Source organism: Benincasa hispida, chromosome 11, assembly GCF_009727055.1.
Source record: "Benincasa hispida cultivar B227 chromosome 11, ASM972705v1, whole genome shotgun sequence".
NCBI classification, from domain to species: domain Eukaryota; kingdom Viridiplantae; phylum Streptophyta; class Magnoliopsida; order Cucurbitales; family Cucurbitaceae; genus Benincasa; species Benincasa hispida.
This window is the reverse complement of record NC_052359.1, coordinates 59,743,394-59,763,640: the sequence shown is the minus strand read 5'-3', so window position 1 is coordinate 59,763,640 and position 20,247 is coordinate 59,743,394. Positions and strand designations below refer to the sequence as shown.

Here is a 20,247-nt window from a genome sequence, read left to right as displayed (position 1 = left end):
ATCTCAAATGAAATCAAAATTTTAAAATATGATAGTTTTTTTTTTTAAATTTTATTTTTAATAAACTACATTTTTAGTTATTGAAATTTGAAGAATTTGTACATTTGATCTTTGAAAATATACGTTTTTAATATTTAAATTTTTTAGAATAGATATATTTTTAAGGTTACATCATTCGCTGCCTCACCATTGTTCTTATACTTAAAATCAATTCTTCTCTAAGACTAACTTTGGTTTGGTGTTCTAGAGATAGGTCTGATTTATTGTTATCCATGTCGTTTTAGTTTTATTCGTTGGGACGAAACTCATGGTAAATATTATTCATGAAATCTCTTTTACAACCCCCTTTTCTTTTGGTTTTTAGGTTGTGTTTTCATGTCGGATCGGTCTTGGATATGTTAATGTTATTGCATTTAGACTAGTTTGAGTTCAATTATATATTAAATATGTTATTGCATTTATTCTCGGCTTTTGTTTCTTTCTTTTCTTTTGTTTTGATTTTTTTTCCTCATAATTTTTTATGAAATCTTTTCTAAATTTCAAGGAAAAAAAAGTGCTTGCTTAAAACCAATTCTAAAATGGTTTGTTTTATTATTAATTTAATGATAGACATTTATTCCATTATTTAAAATTAAAAAATATTTCACAAATAGCTAATCAACTATAATTTAACAAAAACTCAATCAGATAGCATTTTAGGACCAATTATCGATCAATCACTTAACAAAAATCACCTAATGACTAATTCTTCCTAAAGTAATTTGAAATGATTTTAGATTTTTCTAAAATCAATTTGAACTCATGCCAAACACCATCATTTTTTTTTTAAAAAAAAAAAGTGGTTTTGACAAGAGAAAAAGTAATTTTAACCATCTCAAAATCACTCTCAAACATACTTCAATAGGATTAATCAAGACTTTACAAGTTCCTATTTATTTATTTAATTTTTTTTTAAGGAGACGAGTCCCTATTTATATTTCTTGTAATATTTCATCATAAGTCAACACGAATATAGCTCAACTGACATAATATTTGTACTATCAACCTTGAGATTAGATATTCGATTCTCCCACACCTCATCTTAATTATAATATTTTTTTTAAAAAAATCCATCTTAAATATAGAAGATAATAATAATAAAGAAATACAAATATGTAGTAAATTGAGTTAAGCGGTCGAGTCATTACACTTGCTTTTGCGAAGCAAGTTTAGTCTGATATTTGGACATCACAGACGCACGACTTCTGTAGATATTCTCGGAACCAATTTTACCGCCGTAGATCACCGGAAAACCTACCGGAGCGCGGAGGCGAAGAATCGAAGATGAGCGTGATCGACCTTTTGACCAGAGTAGATGCAATTTGCCAGAAGTACGACAAGTACGATGTTGAAAAGCAGAGAGATCTCAATGTCTCCGGTGACGATGCCTTCGCTCGACTCTATGCCTCTGTCGAAGCTGACATTGAAGCCGCTCTCCAGGTTTGACTCCGATCCCTCAATCAATTTCTCAGTTGCTACTCGTTCTGTTGCTGGATAGGGAAAATAATCTTTTCATTTGGTAGCTTGTTGCGTATGATCTAGGTTTAATTCAATGGGTAAATTGTGGTTTTGAGTATTTTTAGATGATTTAGTATTTTACATTGTTGGTGAGGAGGTTTGGGTTCTATTTTAGAAGTGTTTTGTGTGTGCAGAAAGCGGAGGATGCTTCTAAAGAGAAGAATAGGGCATCTATAGTGGCGTTGAATGCGGAGATTCGTCGTACCAAGGCTCGATTACTGGAGGAGGTCCCCAAATTGCAGAGGTTGGCTGTAAAGAGGGTTTGTATTCACTGTCTTTACTGAATTTATTTTGAAATTTCACTCTCATTACTCAAATTCCATCTTAAAAACCTATATGTCTAACATGAATTGATGAGAGGATCGTGATGAAAGGATTGTTTTCCTACATTCATTTTGAACTAAGGATCGCGATGAAAGGAATTTTTATACTCTATTGAAGTTGAGCCACTGGATTTGAATTGTGTAGCTTCTATCTATATATTACATCGGATGTCACATAATCTATTTACAGGTTAAAGGACTATCGACTGAAGATCTTACCACTCGAAATGATTTGGTGCTTGCATTGCCGGATAGGATTCAAGCTATACCAGATGGAACTGTGACTTCCACGAAGAATAATGGGGGTTGGACATCCTCAGCTTCACGTGCTGAAATCAAATTTGACTCAGGTGATGCATTAAATTTGAATTTTATTCAACCATTTTTGTGAATCTTTCTTTCTACTTTTAGCTGTGAGTACCGTGAACTAAGCATATTTTTGATATGTACATTTAAATTGGTAAAAGATGGGCGATTTGATGATGAGTACTTCCAACACACTGAGGAGTCGAGTCAGTTCAGGCAAGAGTATGAAATGCGGAAAATGAAGCAGGTAAATTATATGTATCTATATCTTATCATAGTGTAGTCTCTTTATTCAAGACTGAAGGATGCATGCTTATTAGTCAATGGTTGTGGTTTAAACCTTCGTTTTGGTGTATATGCAGGATCAAGGACTGGACATGATATCAGAAGGGTTAGATACTCTGAAGAACATGGCACATGATATGAATGAGGTTAATTATTTTCTATGCTGCAAATCTTATTATTATCATTATTTTTTTATTTTTTCCCCTTATCAACATATTAGTTGATAGTGATTGTGGCATGTTATTTGCAGGAAATTGACAGGCAAGTCCCTCTGATGGACGAGATCGACACTAAGGTAATGATATCTCTCTCATTATTGGTTATGTATCTTTAATTTTACGTAGGTATATGTATATATGTACTTGCAGTCTCGATGTTCGTGTTTATAATAACCACCAAATTTGCTTTTTGAATCATGTCAGGTGGACAAGGCTGCATCTGACCTTAAAAACACCAACGTTAGATTAAAGGATACAGTTAACCAGGTTTTTCTTTGTTCCTCCAATCTCTATTATCAGTTTCTCAAGTGTATATTGCTGGGCACATATGTGCTTATCTGTATTCCTTATGCTTTGCCGAATACCTAGATTTATATGTACATTTGTAAAACGTTTGTAAGTTTATCTAATGTGAATTCTATTTTGCTACAGCTAAGGTCCAGCAGAAATTTCTGTATCGATATCATTTTGTTGTGTATAATCTTGGGGATTGCTGCCTATCTATACAAGTAAGTTTTTACATTCTACCTCACTGTCCCCTAAAGAAGAAGGATAGTTGTAATCATTTAGTGTTTCTGAATCATTTTTAATTCTCACCATGTGTCATGTTTACTATTTTCACCACATAATGAAATTTGATATATGGCTATTTTATGGGATGGTTGACTCAAAAGGGAAAATAGAATTTTTAGAGTGTTGGAGAGGTCATTTGATGAGGTTTAGGAGATGGTGAAGTTTATTGCCTTCTTGTGGGCTTCGGGCATTTTATGAGATTTTGTTGGATTGGAATCCTTTAGTGTAGTTTTTTTTTTTTGTCTTGTACATTCTTTCACTTCTCTTAATTGAAGCTCGGTCTCTTACTAAAAAAGAAAGAAAAGGAAAAATAATTGCATTATTTCTCTATTCTTATTCTCTCTCTCCCTCCTGTTTTCTTCTTTCATCATTGGTAAACTGATGTGAGGCTTGGATTAAGTTGCTTTTTAAAATTATTTGAGTTAAGGCATTTGGAAAGACAAGAGAAGGCTAGATCTCTGGAGGTATTGGTTAATTGAAATTTGATATGCTTGGTTTCTTGTCAAATGTGCAATCAATTAGAATCCTCTTTTGGTTTGTGATGGTGAATGAGAATCACAATAATCTCCTGGGGCAAAGCCTTGAGATAGGTACTGCCCAATGCAACCTCTTGTCTACTATAAGGTCTTAACAGCTCGCCCATCCATATATCCGAAGGAAGATTATATTTAATTTTGTACTCCTCTACTTGGGTGGTTCTATAGGAAAGTGAATATTGACTCTATTATGGAATGTGGGAGTAGCACTGTACCATTTCAGGTTCATGATTCAAATCCTTTCTAGCTGATCGAATTTCCCATTCCAACTGTTGTAATGTTAACTTTGGAATTTTGTCAGATCTTCCGGGCAATTGTTGAAAGCTATGTGGATTTGGATTTTTATTGACTTATGTTACCTAATGGTGGAAGAGTGATAGACCCCCAATCATTAAGAGGTATGAGAGGAAACGAAATAGGAGAGGTATGGGAAAGGAAGCAAATGTAAATGGAGAATCAAAGGGAAATGGGTGAGGGAATAAAATTAGTTAGAGGCTGTGGATCTTCTGTGCCCACCGAAAATCTGGTTAGTTACCAATTAGAGTATTTAAGAAGGGAAGGGGGGTGAGCTAAGACATCTTGATTGTAATTTTGTGAATGCTCAGTGAGCTGGTGTACAAGGGGAAGTCTCGGCTTCCTTGGCAATTCAGCCAAAATAGTAAATACATAAGTCGAGTTCTATCGTTCTGGTATTAGAGCCATTGCTCCTTGGGGAATGGTGAAGAAAATGGAAGTGAGAATGTCTGCTCTTGAGGAACAACTAACCCTATTGCAAGTAGGGATGGAGACTAGGATGGACCAATGGTTTATTGAAATGCAACAAATAATAGAGCAATCAATGGTAGCCAGACTGGAAGTGTTAAGGGAAATGTTGGAGCAGAAGATGTTATGTGTGTTGGAAGCTTGGTCAAAAAAAGGGGGAATCCCAGGCGACAATGACTCGGGTTCATCTGAACGGACCGTGACGGAAAAGGGGAAACAACCATTGACTGAGGAGAGTGAGAAAAGGAAGCCAGATGGAGAAGGAAAAAAGGGACGTACCTTTGTTCGATATGAGGTTGAGGAAGCTGGAGATCCCAATCTTTAAAGGTGAAGTAGGTAACAATCCATTAGGATGGTTTCATCGAGTCGAGAGGTATTTCGTTGTGAATCGGTTGACGGAGAAAGACAAGATTGAAGCGGCGATTTTGTGCTTGGAAGGAGAGGCACTCGAATGGCATCAGTGGGAGGAGGAGCGGACGCTAATGGATACCCGGGCCAAGTTTAAGGAGTAGTTGTTATTATGTTTCCTTTCGGCAAAGGAGGAAGATTGTCGAGCTCAGTTCCTTACTCTGAAGCAAGAGGGCATAGTCAGGGCTTATCGGCGGCGATTCGAGCAGTTATCAGGGCCTTTGAAAGACTTGTCGGACGCAACCCTGGAGAGCAAGTTTGTTTGTGGGCTCAAAGAAGATATACAAATTGAAATGCAGATGTTCAAACTCGAGGGGATTAAGGAGAAAATGAGAATGGCCCAGTTAATAGAAGACACAGAGGAGGCCCGTAGGAAGAAGTGGGGAGGGGGAGGCCTAAGTCCATCGAAAGCGACTGAGTCCATATCTTCAGCAGGCTCTAACTCCACTTCGGGTCAGGCCAACTTCAATAGTCCGACAGCCCGAACTATTTCTCTTAACTCGAACCGAAGCGTAAGTGTTCCCTCCAACTCTGTGACTCTGAGGGACGTGAATGGGAAGACGTTCACCGCCGGTGCCTTCAAGCGATTGTCCGATAGCAAGATGCAAAATTGGAGGGATAAGGGCCTATGTTATCGATGTGATGAGAAATACACTCCGGGCCACCGTTGCAAAAAGAAGGAGCTAAGCGCCTCAATACACCATGACGACGACGAAGAAGAATTAGCGATCGAGACAAGTGAAGAGCAGGTCAAATCCGAAGAAACTCCACGGGCAACCCTGAAAACAATGGTGATGGACACAACTGAGGATGAAATTGTAGAGCTGTCGCTCAACTCTTTAGCCAGAATCGACTCGCCACGAACGATTAAAGTAAAAGGGGTAATTGGGGACAAGGATGTGGTAGTGCTGATTGATAGTGGCGCATCGCATAACTTCATCGATAAAGAATTAGTGGCGGTCCTCGAGTTGCCACAAACACCCACGACAAGCTATAGCATCATATTAGGCAATGGAAATTTCGTTCGGACTATTGGAATCTGCGAAGGTGTGATATTGAATCTTCCCAATCTCACTATCCTTAATGATTTCTTTCCTTTACCCCTTGGCAGTGCTGATGTTGTTTTGGGTGTCCAATGGCTTATAACATTGGGGCGAGTTGTGTGCGATTGGAGCACGTCCGAAATGGACTTCCAAACTGGTGATTTGCAGGTGCACCTTAAAGGAGATAGGAGTTTGATGAAATCACAAATCTCCCTTAAATCGATGATGAAGCTTGTCAAGGAAGAGGGTTAAGGAATACTGTTGGAGCTGAATTCACTCATGACCCACGCGGGTGAAGAAATCCTGAAACCGGACCATGAAGAAAGCCACCCCGACATTCAAGTGGTTTTACAGAAATTTCAAGCAGTGTTTCAGCCCATCGAGGGACTTCCTCCGGAGCAGCACCACGACCATCTCATCGAACTGAAGTCAAGGGCCAGTCCAGTGAACGTTCACCCATATCGATACCCCTAATTCCAAAAGGATGAGATCGAGCGGTTAGTTGAGGAGAAGTTGGCTGCAGGGGTTATCCAGTCGAGTGCCAGTCCTTTCTCCAGCCCAGTTTTGTTGGTTAAAAAGAAAGACGACAGCTGGAGATTTTGTGTCGATTACAGAGCTCTCAATCGGGTGACGGTGCCGAATAATTTCCCGATTCCAGTTGTTGATGAGCTACTTGATGAATTAGCAGGAGCCATGGGCTTTTCCAAAATAGATTTGAAGTCGGGGTATCACCAAATAAGAGTAGCACCCAAAGACATCCACAAAACAGCATTCCGGACTCATGAGGGTCACTACGAATTCTTGGTCATGCCGTTCAGACTATGAAATGCCCCATCAACATTTCAATCGGTAATGGCTGATATCTTACGACCCTACTTACGCAAATTTGTTTCAGTCTTCTTTGATGATATATTAATCTACAGTCCCTCGATTCATGACCATGTTCAACATTTATCTCGTGCTGCAAATGTTGGAGGAAAATCAGTTGGTGGCCAACCTAAAAAAATGTACGTTTGTAACCAGCAAAATCGAATACTTGGGCCACGTGATTTCAGCAGAGGGGGTGGCCGCCGATCCATCTAAAATAGAAGCCATGGTGCAGTGGCCAACACCATCTTCTGTGAAGCAATTGAGAGGGTTTCTCGGGCTGATAGGGTATTTTCGTAAGTTTGTGGCTAACTACGGCACAATTGCATTCCCATTAACTCAACAACTCAAGAGGGACAGTTTTAGGTGGGATGAGGAAGCTCAAAGCCTTTGAGATTGAAGCAGACGATGGCACACTCCCTGTTTTAGGACTGCTCGACTTCAACAGACCATTTGTAGTAGAAATGGACGCATCAAGGGTGGGCGTAGGTGCTGTCTTAATGCAGGAAGGTCGTCCCTTGGCCTATTTCAGCCACGCCTTGCCACTAACACATCGCCTCAAGGTTGTTTATGAGCGAGAGTTGATTGCAATTGTCATGGCTGTCAAAAAATGGAGACCATATTTATTGGGCCGACGATTTACAGTACGCACCGATCAGAAGAGCCTTAAGTTCCTACTAGAACAACGAATCATTGTCGGTGAATACCCGAAATGGGTAGCAAAACTAATCGGATATGACTTTGGGATTGAATATAAGAAGGGGTTAGAAAACTCGGCAGCTGATGCGTTGTCCCGATTACCTTCGCTAATGGAACCGAGTTTGTTGACTGTTGTGGAAACTATTAACCCAGTTGTCTTCAGCAGTCAGATTGATCAAGATGAAGAATTACGAGGCATCCGAGATAGTATTCAAGCCGGAAATCCTCACCCACAAGGCTACACTGTTAAAGGGGAACTCTTATTGTATAAACAGAGAATAGTGTTGTCGTCTTCATCACCAACAATCCCATTATTACTCCAAGAGTTTCATAGCAGTCCAATAGGAGGCCATAATGGAGCAATCAAGATGTACCGTCTCAAGACGGAATTTTTTGTAAAGGAATGAAAGCTCGGGTGCATGCAATTGTTGGTGATTGTTCTGTTTTCCAACAAGCCAAATACTTGTCCTTAGCGCCGGCGGGGGTTGTTGCATCCTTTGCCTATACCTGAACTAATTTGGAACGACATCAGCATGGACTTCATTGATGGGTTGCTGAAATTTGAAGGGCACAACTCCATTTTGGTGGTGGTTGACCGTTTATCAAAATACGCACACTTCATCGCCCTTCGTCATCCTTACACAGCAGCCGTAGTAGCTGGGATATTCCTTCGGGAAGTAGTAAAACTACATGGGGTGCCCTGGAGCATCGTGTCCGACAGAGATAAAATATTCCCAAGCCTCTTTTGAGAAGAACTATTCAATTTGATGGGTACACAATTGAAACGGGGCACATCGTACCACCCACAAACCGATGGTCAGACGGAAGTTGTCAGTCGAGGATTAGAAGCGTATCTACGTTGCTTTGCCATGGAAACACCAACAAAATGGTCCAAATGGTTGGCATGGGCAGAATGCAACTACAACACCTCCTATCATACCGCTATCAAGAAATCCCCTTATGAAGTAGTGTATGGCTGACCTATTCTCCTGTTAGTTTCATATGAAGCTGGGACCGCTGTGGTTGGAGAAGTGGACGCCCTATTGAAAGATAGAGATGAGATGCTAAAAAACCTTAAGGGTACACCGGCAGCAACACAACAACGGATGAAATCTCTTGCGGATGCTAAAAGAAGAGAGTTAGAGTTTGAAATATCCGATTGGGTTTATGTTAAACTCAAACCGTATCGTCGAAGCTCTCTGCTGATTCATAAGCACCCGAAACTCGCTCCTCGCTTCATAGGCCCCTTCCAAATCATTTAGAAAATTGGCCCGATGGCATATAAACTTGATCTCCCCACACATATCAACATCCACCCCGTATTTCATGTATCTCAACTTTGGAAGGCAGTCGGCACATTGTTTTCAAGGATAACCAATCCTCCGGTATGGCTGAACGAAGGACAATTGAGCCCTCATCTGGTTGCCGTTTTAGGTATATGGAAGGTTGGCACAACAGTAGTATCACCAACCGACTTTGAAGTCTTTATTCAATGGGATGGTATGCCTCCCGAAGATGCAACGTGAGAGAATGGTGTGCAAATCAAAGAACAATTTCCAAGCTTTCACCTTGAGGACAAGGTCGCCTTTTGAGGGGCAGGTAGTGATAAGACCCCCAGTCATTAAGAGGTATGAGAGGAAACGAAATAGGAGAGGTATGGGAAAGGAAGCAAATGTAAATAGAGAATCAAAGGGAAATGGGTGAGGGAATAAAATTAGTTAGAGGCTGTTGATCGGATCTTGTGGGCCCACAGAAAATCTGGTTAGTTACCCATTAGAGTATTTAAGAAGGGAAGGGGGGTGAGCTAAGACCTGTCTCTTATACACATCTAGATGTGTATAAGAGACAGCNTCTTCTGTGCCCACCGAAAATCTGGTTAGTTACCAATTAGAGTATTTAAGAAGGGAAGGGGGGTGAGTTAAGACATCTTGATTGTAATTTTGTGAATGCTCAGTGTACAAGGGGAAGTCTCGGCTTATTTGGCGAGCCGAGTTCTATCAAAGAGTTTGGGATGTCTATAAATATTTTCGAGGGTCTAGGTTCAATCCTTTAGTTTGTAAAGCTTGAACTTAAACCATTTGCCGCAAGGTTGCAAAGAAGGTGAGGTTCAGGCCAGAACCAAGGATGGATGTGTCATGGTTCATCTAGCTGGAACCGTTTCCTTTATTTTTGAGAGATTTTATCTTATAACTATGTATTGAAACTCGAAACTCGAAACTGTTGATATGTTGGCTGAAGTTTTTTGTTTTTTGTTTTTTGGGTGGTTAACAATGGCAAAATCTTTTGGAAGTTCTCAATGAGTTTGTCTCATATGCAGTGTGTTGAAGAAGTGAGCTAAGAAAGGGAATAATCTTCATGTTCTTGTGGAATATTTGTGTCAAGCTTGGTAAAGATGAGTTGATGGAATATTCGATTGAGTTGTATCTGTATGTAGTACATTATGTGTGATCGTGTGTGTTGTTTACAAATATTTGTATGTCATATTCTTTTACTCACAACTCGCCCTTTATCATCAACTTGCCCTTTTTTGTACTTGTGCAACCTCTTTTTGTTCGGCTTGAAATTTGAACACTGATCTCCATGTTTGATATATTAGCCATTTATTCATTTATAGAAATGTAGTTTGATAAGAGTCTTCTGATGAACATCCATTTTTATTTATGATATCGATTGAGGTACCATGTACCATGTAAATTTCTCTTTATATATTGGATCTGCTGACAATCTCTAAAGGAAAGATCTATAATGACATCCAGATTATTTCGACTTCCTCGGTCAACTATCTAAATTTACTTTAAGAAAGACCATGGAAATCAAACATACCAAGGAAAAATTCTCTTCATTCTTTGCATTCTACGTTCATCAAATCGTGTTCAAATGATGAACACGAGTCACCCTTTTTTTTTTTTTTCCTTTTCTTGAAAGGCATGATTTAAGAGTTTTTATATGCATATTTCATTCTCTTTATATACTCTTTTTAGGGGTTGGATAAATATATAATGTTTGACTTTGTTGGTACTAGAATGAAGGGACAGTGTGAGAAGTGGACTTTTCAAACTATATAATTTCATACATTAGATTTCTTTCCTTATTATTTTCACTTTTAGAGCATATCTTAAAAGTTTTCTAAATGTTCATAAACGCAACAAGTTTGCTCAACATCATCCAAAGAAATGTATTTTATTCTACGCAAAATTACTTGGTCCCTCCCAAATAATTCATCAAGTCTGCACTTTGCTTTTAAGACTGTCATTATATATAGGAGTCGATATCGAGATCGATTCAAGAGAACAATTTTCTTTTCCATACAAGCAAATGAATAAGTTTCTTTTCTTTTTATTCTCATGAAAATGTGTATTTTTTACTATTTCCAAAAACCTTGGTTAAATTATCATTTAACATATCTATATTTTTAAAAAGTTATTTATTAGCTGAAATTATTTTGGTTTCAATTTATTTGATTATTCGGTTGACAGATCCGAACAAGATAGTAACTGATTTTAGATATAATAATTAAGTCCAACTTGACCATTTGATTCCATTTTATGTCTTTTTCTTCTTTGGATTCCTGTTAGTTTATTTATTATTAATCATTATTTTCTTTTAAATGCATTAAATAATGTTATATCTTCATAATTCTTCATCTAATAAGATATATACTCCATTTTTATTCCAACATGTTTGACAATATGCGGATCTAATCTTGCATGTATTTTCTCTAAAGTCATTTTCTTTTAATTTCAAAATCAAGTATTATATGTACTGATTTTTCGTTAATTAACAAATAACATGTCGGTTTGACATGAGAGATGAGATGGATTATTGAAAGGAATATATCGTATTTTATATTTCAATCATAACCTAACACGCCTATCCTTTTAGACCTGAATAAGGTAATTTAATCCGACCCGGCCTCACATTAGTTTCTTATTAGTAATTAGATTATTTGTTTAATAATGTGCATAAGAAGGGATTTGATATGGACTTATTGAAGTCTTATATAATAGCAAATGGAGGTATTTCTTCAGTGAAGACAAAAGACATTCTATGGGCATATAGTTAAAACCAAAGGATTCTGATTATTTATCAATTAATTCATGGCTCAAGGAACGTTAAGCCCTATGCCTTTTTTTTTTCTTGTGGAATTAAACATTGATATTCTTTAGAAGAATCTAATCTTTAAGAAAAACCCTAACTATATATTAAAAAACAAACTTACAATATTTATTAATACTTGTCACCATCCTCAAGGCGACATGGTGGCTAGGGAAAAAATTTGGGCACATGAGAGGAAAATTGTTTGGCATATATAACTTGTGTATAATATTAATAGTTTTTTTTTTTTTTTTTTTTTTTTTTTTAATAATGTTATTTTAATATTTATTGACAAAAATAGGGTTGGTTTGAAACTTTGGACAAAAATAGGGTTATGAAATCGTGGACATGGTTGAGTTTTGAGTTAGCACATAAATCGTGTACCCCGTCCACAATTTAAGGCCAATCACGAATTAAGACTAAATCTTTTTCTTTTTTTCACATTTTCTCCCAACTTTGTCTTCTTTTATTTTTTTGGTGTTTTTTTTTTTTTGTATTTTTGGAGAATTTTTACTGTGAAATTCAAAATTTTAAAGGTGTACAGTAAAATAAAAAATATGGATTTTTTATTTTTATTTTTATTTTTTGCATTTTTAGAGAATCTTTTACTATGAAATTTAAATTCTTAAAGGCCTACGATAAAATAAAAATTGAATAGAATTTCTAGCCACGAATTAAGACTAAATCTATATTTTTTTTCACATTTTCTCCCAACTTTTGTCTTTTTTTTTTTCTTATTCTTTTAATTTTTTTAGTGTTTCTTTTTTTGCATTTTCGGAGAATAATAAAAATTGAATCAAATTTCTAGCCACGAATTAAGGTTAAATCTATTTTTTTTTTCATATTTTCCTCAACTTTCATCCTCTTTTATTTTTTTAGTGTTTTTTTGTATTTTTGTACAATTTTTTATTGTAAAATTTAAATTTGTAAAGGCTTCCGGTAAAATAAAAATTGAATCAAATTTCTAGCCATGAATGAAGGCTAAATCTATTTTTTTCACATAGATTTGTTTTACTGTAGATTTTTTTCACGGAGATTTGTTTTACACGGGAATTCAAATAGATTTGTTATCCACTTAAATAAAAATAATAAAAAATAATAAAAATATCCCGTCCACGAGTTCGTTAGCTGACATAAAAATCGTGTAATGGATACACGATTTTGCTACCCTATTTTTGTCTACTTTTTCCTTCCACCTTACTTTTGTAATTTCTTTCTTATATACCCTATTTTTGTCATTACTTTTAAAAAATACATTATTTTTTAACTTACCTCAATATTATAACGTATATATTTGATTACTTTTTTAAATGCATATACATCTTAAGAGAATTTTTATTTACCCTTTTGAGCTGAGCTGAGCTGAGCTGAGTTGAGTTTTTTTTTTTTTAATTTTTTAATTTTTTAATAATTAATTAAGTTTTTTAGAATGAGTTAGAGTTTAGTTGACAAAACTATAATCGTATATTTCATTTACATGATTACTGGTAAAAGCATGCTATTAAATTATTTCATATGATTCAAGAGAAATTAAGACGACTTTAAGTTTATTTTCCTGACTGAATAGAATTTATATTTTAATGGTAGATTTTCCCTAGAATTAAACGATTAAGGGATCTTTTGGATTCACTTTTTAAATATTTTAAAATATATATTCCCAAGATACTAAAAAGGCATTTCAAACCAGTTTGATGTCTTTTCAAAATCAACACAACAACTAATAAAAAGAATTCTATGCAATAAAAATATTATAGAGCATTTGGGTAGAAATTAATTCATATGACTTTAAAGGATTTTTTTTTTTTTTTTTTTTTGAAATTAAAGGAAAAATTGATTGGCTAGAAAAGAACTATTTTCTTGAATAATGTGTAATTAGACATGTATAAATCGCCACCCCTTCAAATGTTACTGGTTATTGTAATACCTCTTATTTTAGAAGAAATTCTGAGTGCAAAATATTTCCAGAATAAGATTGCTTGATAATTGTATTTAATACAATTATTATAAAATAAAAATGATTATCCATTTGATTTATTATTTACTATTATATTATTATTAGAAGAAAAAAGAAAGATGGAAATGGTCATATTAACTAGGTTTTGTTTTTATTGTGTTTACTTATTTATTTTAGTTATGTTTATTAATCCACAAAATTTATACAAATTTCTGCATTTTTAATTAAATTAAAAAACCACTATTTTAATCTTAACAAAAATTCCATTTCAAAATTTTAGCTTAGAGAAAAATACCTTTCTAGACCCTAAATTTTGGATCTAGGTAGTTTCCCATATAGACTTTTAGGTTTCAAAATGTTACACATTTAGGCCGTGTGTATCCACCCATAAATATAATAAATCAATTGTAATATGAAAAGTTGATCCCCATTTGATTACGTTTGTTGCTATTTACTTGTATTCCATAATCATAATGAAATGTGGGGTCTAATAGAACGTGATCTGATTGAGGAATTGAATGTGTTCGATTGATTGAATTTGAAATTTACATGAGATCCACTAGCCATTATCGTTATCATTACTATTAATGTTATAGTATTAGAATCATGAATTTTTCATATTTATTATTACTGTTACTGTTACTGCTACTATTATTGTTACCTTACCTTACCATTACCGCTAAGTCTAGTGATAACAGTAAATGTGATAGATTTGAAATTCTAAGTAAATGTGATCAAAATCAATCCAATTACGTTTGCAATTCAGACTCGTTACAATTGATTTGTCAATGAAATTTCACTACGACTACACCACTTTTCATTACGATTTGGTAAACATGGCCTTAGTACTTAGTTTTGGGTCTGATTTCAATTTAGCCCATAGGTTTCAAAATGTTACAATTTTATCATTGAAATTTGAATTTTTGTTTCAATTTGATCTCTATGTTTGAAGATTTATACTTTGAACCTTGATTTTTCATTAATTACTTGCTTTCTGTGTTTAGTGTCATTGTCTATTAATTAATTTAAATGAAGTATAATTAATTATGTTCACTATTTTTCTTCATTATTAAAATTAAATTTTATAATTATTTTATATTAGTTAATAAACATTAATACCAATAAATTGAAAATGAGCCATATTCAATGAAAAATGGAGGTTAAAAAGGTAAAATAAACACTTCCAAGATTATTCTTCTTGAGATTAGGAAAGCATTTTTAAAATTTTAAACAAAGTAAAAAATTTGACTATACAAGTGATTGGAAAGTTAAAAATAATAATGAAAATGAGAGAATTAATTCTTGTTTTCAAGGGGTTATGATGTATATCCAAAGGGCAACACATTATTGCCATCCCCTTCCTTTCATTGATAGAGACTCACATGTGATATATGTATTATTATTATTCCCAATTCCCAATTCCCAAAGCACTTCTTCTTTCCTTCAACATCATATCTCTTTTGTAGATTTATTTTCTTTTACCATTTTCATTATTTTGAAGGTGATTTTTGGTGTTGGAAGGGTATATAAAAATGAAATCAATTTGTAATTTTCCCTTTTCAAATCACTCAAAAATGAAAAAGTGGGATACCAACGACATATATTAGTGCAACGCGGTTTTATCAAAATCACGTTCAATGCGATTAGACTTGTCAAAATCATACATAATAATGACATCATCTTTTTATTATTTGAAATTTCGACATATCAATTGATGAAGTTGATGTGTCGTCGACAATATATCCTTCATGTGGAGCATGTTGTCGTATAACAAGTCATCAATGACATTATATAGGATATCTTGGTCAATTTTCATATATTCATAATAGGATGTGATATTGTGATCTGATTTAAACGGGTTATTCATCTAGTAATAACTTTTGTATTCAATTTAGGAATTGTTAATCAATGAAGATGTTCTTATGCTTATTATAACTTAGGTATTTTCTCGAGTTTAACCGTGATAAAACTATGTTTACATCACTAACAGATTGGTAAAGATATAGGTTAAGGTGATAATGTGAGTCAAATCAATCATGTATATTGACACATCACAATATGTATAAAGATTGACAAGACAATTTTGTGTGATTTATTCACCACAAATGCAACTTGACCCAATTGGTACTTTATACATTGAGAATGAAAGATCAACTTAAATATAGTTTAATGGGTTAAAATAAGCATTCTTAACCAAAAAGTTAGAAGTTCAAATTCCTACCACAATTACTCAACGATTAACTAAGATAACATAAAAAAAAAATAACATATAATATAAATGAAGGCTTACAAATGTATGGAATAGTTTAACTACAATTTTATTAATAAAATAGAGAAAAAAGGTGAAATTAAGAATATTAGGGCCTCTTTAGCAGGCAATCTGAAAACAAAATTTTAAAAATAAAGAATTCAATGAAAACAAAATTGTATTTCATTTCATGTTTTCAGATATGTGTTTGATAGTTGATTCAGAAATTATATTTAAAATTTAAAAAAATTTCAAAATGTGATTGAAAATATATTCAATTATTCACTAAATATTTGGTTGAATATAAATAACTACTAAATAATTTTTGAACTTGTTTTATGTTAAAACTTTTGTATAATTATTATTTTGTAATATCATATAATATATATAATATATTATATATTTTAAGTTTAACAAAAATAATTGAATTTATAACATGAAACAATATAATTGTTATTGTTTTAATTATCATTTTTAATATAATTTTACATTTTAAAATTTTGAATTCAAAATCTGGATATATCGAAACATAAAAAAATTGTTTTCAAAATTTGCACGATTTGGATCACAGAACTTAAAAACAGAATTCAAACAGTCAATCAAACATATATAGTTGAATTCTATAATCAATATTTTTCTATTTATAAGAATTTCTCTAAATTGTTCTTATTTTATCACAATTTTTTAATTGTGATTTAAATGGAAGGTAATTTTTTGAATTTTTAGTTAAATTCTTAAAAAAATTAATATATATATATATTTTCAAAATTTGACTTGTATTTTAGAAATATCCCTAAAAATGTAGACATCTATAATATGCAAGATGAGAGAATCTAACCTCTTAGATCGAGATGTAGTTGAGTTATGCTCAAATTAACTCACGATATATAATTAATTAGTATCATATGATTAATATTTTTATACCTATTAAACAAATAAAAAATGAAGATATCGAAATATACTTCCGAGAATTATGTATTAGGACGAATATAAGAAATGATAATAATATTAAATAAAATATCACTAAATAATTTCTTGAGACAAGGAGGATTCCAAAGCATAATATTATATATACGTGTATGTATGGAATTTTGGTTTTGTTATTTTGAGAATCTCAAAATTTTTCTTAGAAAATATCATACATTTGGATGCGTTTTTTTCTTAGTTACATTTTCATGAAAAAAAATAAATAAATAAAAAACTAAGTAAACCAACGTGTGGCCAAGCATAGAAATGGTTCTAATTAATGATATTTGGATAATTGAATCATTATATTTTGTGAATTTGAACGTAATTCGATTTTTTTTTTTAAAGAAAAAGATACATGGACCAGTAGCTACACTCGAACATCTCAACTAGGTTAACAAATTCTTAGCACTCTCATCATATTACACGATCTTTCATAAATATTCAATAAATCCAAAAGACCATACAAAAGTCGGCATAACAGATATAACAAAGAAGGATTAGAGATAAACCCATAAGAGGACAACACACAACATTAGAGCTAAGCTTAGCTAATTGAACATATAGAACATATATTCTCGTTCAAGAGATTTAAAGTTTAAATTTCTCCACTCCACATGTTACTGAACTAAAAAGAATTAAATTGTCATAGATTATTGGACGACAAAAAGTAGTAATAAGTAATGGCATGAAAATGAAATTACACCACATATTTCGAATCTATAATTCTATCGTCATAAAAGGTCAATTCTCTCTCACTCCTCTCAAATAACATGTGAAGGGAAGGAATTCAAATCTTTATCCAACTGATCGAAGTTTTATACTTAAATCAGTTGAACTATACTCACGTTGGATTATATCATAAGATTAAAGAGAGATACATGCATGTCCAAATTTTAAGCTTTGCGTTTTAAATTGCTATTATGAGATAATCACATTGTGTCAGTCGTATTCGATAATCCTTCTCTCTCGAGTCGAGAGAGAAAGATAGAGGACATATCGGGAATCTATTTGTCTCTCTCTCATCCATGCAACATGTATATTGGAGTGTGTCCTTATCTGGTCGGACATATATATCTTTAGGGCTCATTCTCTTCCCCACCTGTTAAATTAGGGTTTTTTTTTTCCTTATTATATAGAAAGAGGAGAGAGATGAGACATAGGGTTTTGTGTATTTGTTATAAGTGCATGTGTTAGAGAGAGAGAGAGAGAAAAAGCATTGGATACCAAAATAGGGATGGGAAAAAGCATATATGATGTGAATGAAAATCCAAGGGAAAACAGACAAAAGTGGTTGCTTTCTCTCTCATATATATAATATAATTTTTTTGACATTTTTTTAAAAAAAAAATTTCATCACAAATAGTATTACATTTTGAGATTAAAATTAAAATGTCTACTTAAGGCCTTAATTAAAAAAATTATGGTGTCTCTAAATTTTTTATTATGATTTTTTTAGTTGAGCAAATGTATGAGATTAAAGAAAAAAGTGTTGTAATTGTTGAATAATGCTATTGTTGACAAATTATGTTTTTTTTTTTCTAGTTCATGTTATTAATATTATTTCAAGGAATATATATTGGAAATGAGTATTATGATAAGTGTTTGTTTTCAATTTAAGTTTAATTTAGAAGATAAAGTACTAATTATTATTTCAAAGGTCGATGATTAATCTTTCACTCTATAATTGTTGAACTAAAACGAAGGTTTATATTCTTTATTAGTTACAACGACATATTGTTAAGGGTTGTTTTTAAATATAGAAAAATGAATTAAAATATTTATAAAATATAACAAAATTTTATAACTATCAATGATAGATGCTCTATCAGTTCTATCAGTGACATTGATAGACACTGATAGAAGTCTATCAATGTCTATTAACGTCTATCATTGATAGTTCTAAAATTTTATTATATCTTGTAAATATTTTCAACAGTTTTACCATTTGAAATAATTTTTCTATTGTTAATGGTATTAACAATATGAACTAAAATAGAAATTTAGGAATAAATATAACTAAAACTTTTTTTAATCATTAGTTTATATATATGTGTGTATCATGCAAACTTTGGATTGATTTTATGAAGAGCACCCCACATGTTGTACATGTACTAAAGAAAAATAAAATTATGAATCCCTTAAATCATGGGTTCAAACATTTTCTTTGGTCTCAATTAAGCAACAAATTAGAGCCCACTTAATTTTCATAACAAATTTATCAGTATTATTATTATTTTATTTTTAAAACAATAAATTTGTTTATTCATAATTCCTTTATATTTTAGTTTATGAAAAAAGAACATATTATAAATTAACATTAATATATAGTTAAATTTATCCAATCAATTACGAAAAAAACAACTATTATACGAAAATATAATCTAAATCTTGTAAAACCTACCTACAAAATTGTATATAATAACACATTTAATTATCGGTTGAGTTATATATATGTAGATCAATCAAGACTCAGGAAAGTCAATAAATTATAACCAACATCAATCAATGAAATCGGTTCATGATCTTCTATTTGAAAAAGCGTAGACGACGAGCAAATCTTCTCAAATCAATTCAATCGAGTCAATTCGTCAACACCAACACATGAATCACATCCCTACTCATGATCCACACCAAAGGGTCCTTTTCTTTTTTTTTTTTTCTTTCTCTTTTTTTTCTTTTTGAAACAAAATATTTCAAAACAAAAAGAAAAAAAGAGTTGTGATTACAAAATAGATAGAGACAAGTAAAGGTATCACGGACGGATGTGGGAATTACAAAGCAAAAGTATGGGGAAATGTAAACTATATATATATATATATATCTTCTCTTTCTTCTGTCTCAATGTTTCTGACCCTCTGATTTGTTGTACTGATATGTCAAATGCCCAAAATTACCCTTTCATAATTATTACTTAATCATTCTTTTCCAGATTCACCCCCATAAAGTTTACTTACTTTTACTTTTTTTTTTACCACATAAAAAAAAAAAAAAACAAAATCTCACACCCTTTTCTCTCTCTCTCTTTGTTTTGATTACTTCTAGGTAGATTAGGTACTTTGTTTGCTATACATTACAATCCCCCCTTTTCACTCGAACTTTTTAACTTGCCTTTTTTACATTTGGTCTATTGATTGAGATATTCATTTTCACCGTGGTGATTTTTCGTTTAAGTAGAGATCGAAAGAGGATGTAGGAGAAAAAACTTCTCTGATAAGCGAAATCTCCTATTCCCACCACGTTCTTGTCTCGTTTGTCTTTTTTTTAATTTATTGTTTTTATTATTGTTAACTATAACATTTAAAATTTTAAGTTTTATTGTTTAATGGTCAAGATAATAGATATGTTTGAAGATTTAGGTTATATATTGATAATTTGAAAGATAATTATTTCATTCAAGAGAAAAT

General features: G+C 32.8%; 1 protein-coding gene across 1 annotated transcript; it reads left to right on the top strand.

Moving 5' to 3' along the window:
* The first annotated feature begins 1,169 nt into the window (after positions 1-1,169).
* On the top strand, positions 1,170-10,222 carry LOC120090456 (syntaxin-71). Its single transcript, XM_039048132.1, has 9 exons — positions 1,170-1,479; positions 1,692-1,817; positions 2,071-2,230; positions 2,348-2,433; positions 2,549-2,617; positions 2,722-2,766; positions 2,894-2,956; positions 3,122-3,198; positions 9,895-10,222. Exons 1-9 carry the CDS (start codon positions 1,324-1,326, stop codon positions 9,908-9,910), a joined length of 798 nt encoding a protein of 265 aa, XP_038904060.1. The 5' UTR covers positions 1,170-1,323; the 3' UTR covers positions 9,911-10,222.
* The last annotated feature ends 10,025 nt before the right edge of the window (positions 10,223-20,247 follow it).

What these genes read in the sequence shown, in the direction of transcription:
- LOC120090456 (XM_039048132.1), top strand. Translation starts at nt 1,324, where the DNA reads ATGAGCGTGATCGACCTTTTGACCAGAGTAGATGCAATTTGCCAGAAG. An exon ending in TGAAATCAAATTTGACTCAG is followed by an intron (nt 2,231 to 2,347) that starts GTGATGCATTAA and finishes AATTGGTAAAAG; the next exon opens with ATGGGCGATTTGATGATGAG. An exon ending in TGGCACATGATATGAATGAG is followed by an intron (nt 2,618 to 2,721) that starts GTTAATTATTTT and finishes TGTTATTTGCAG; the next exon opens with GAAATTGACAGGCAAGTCCC.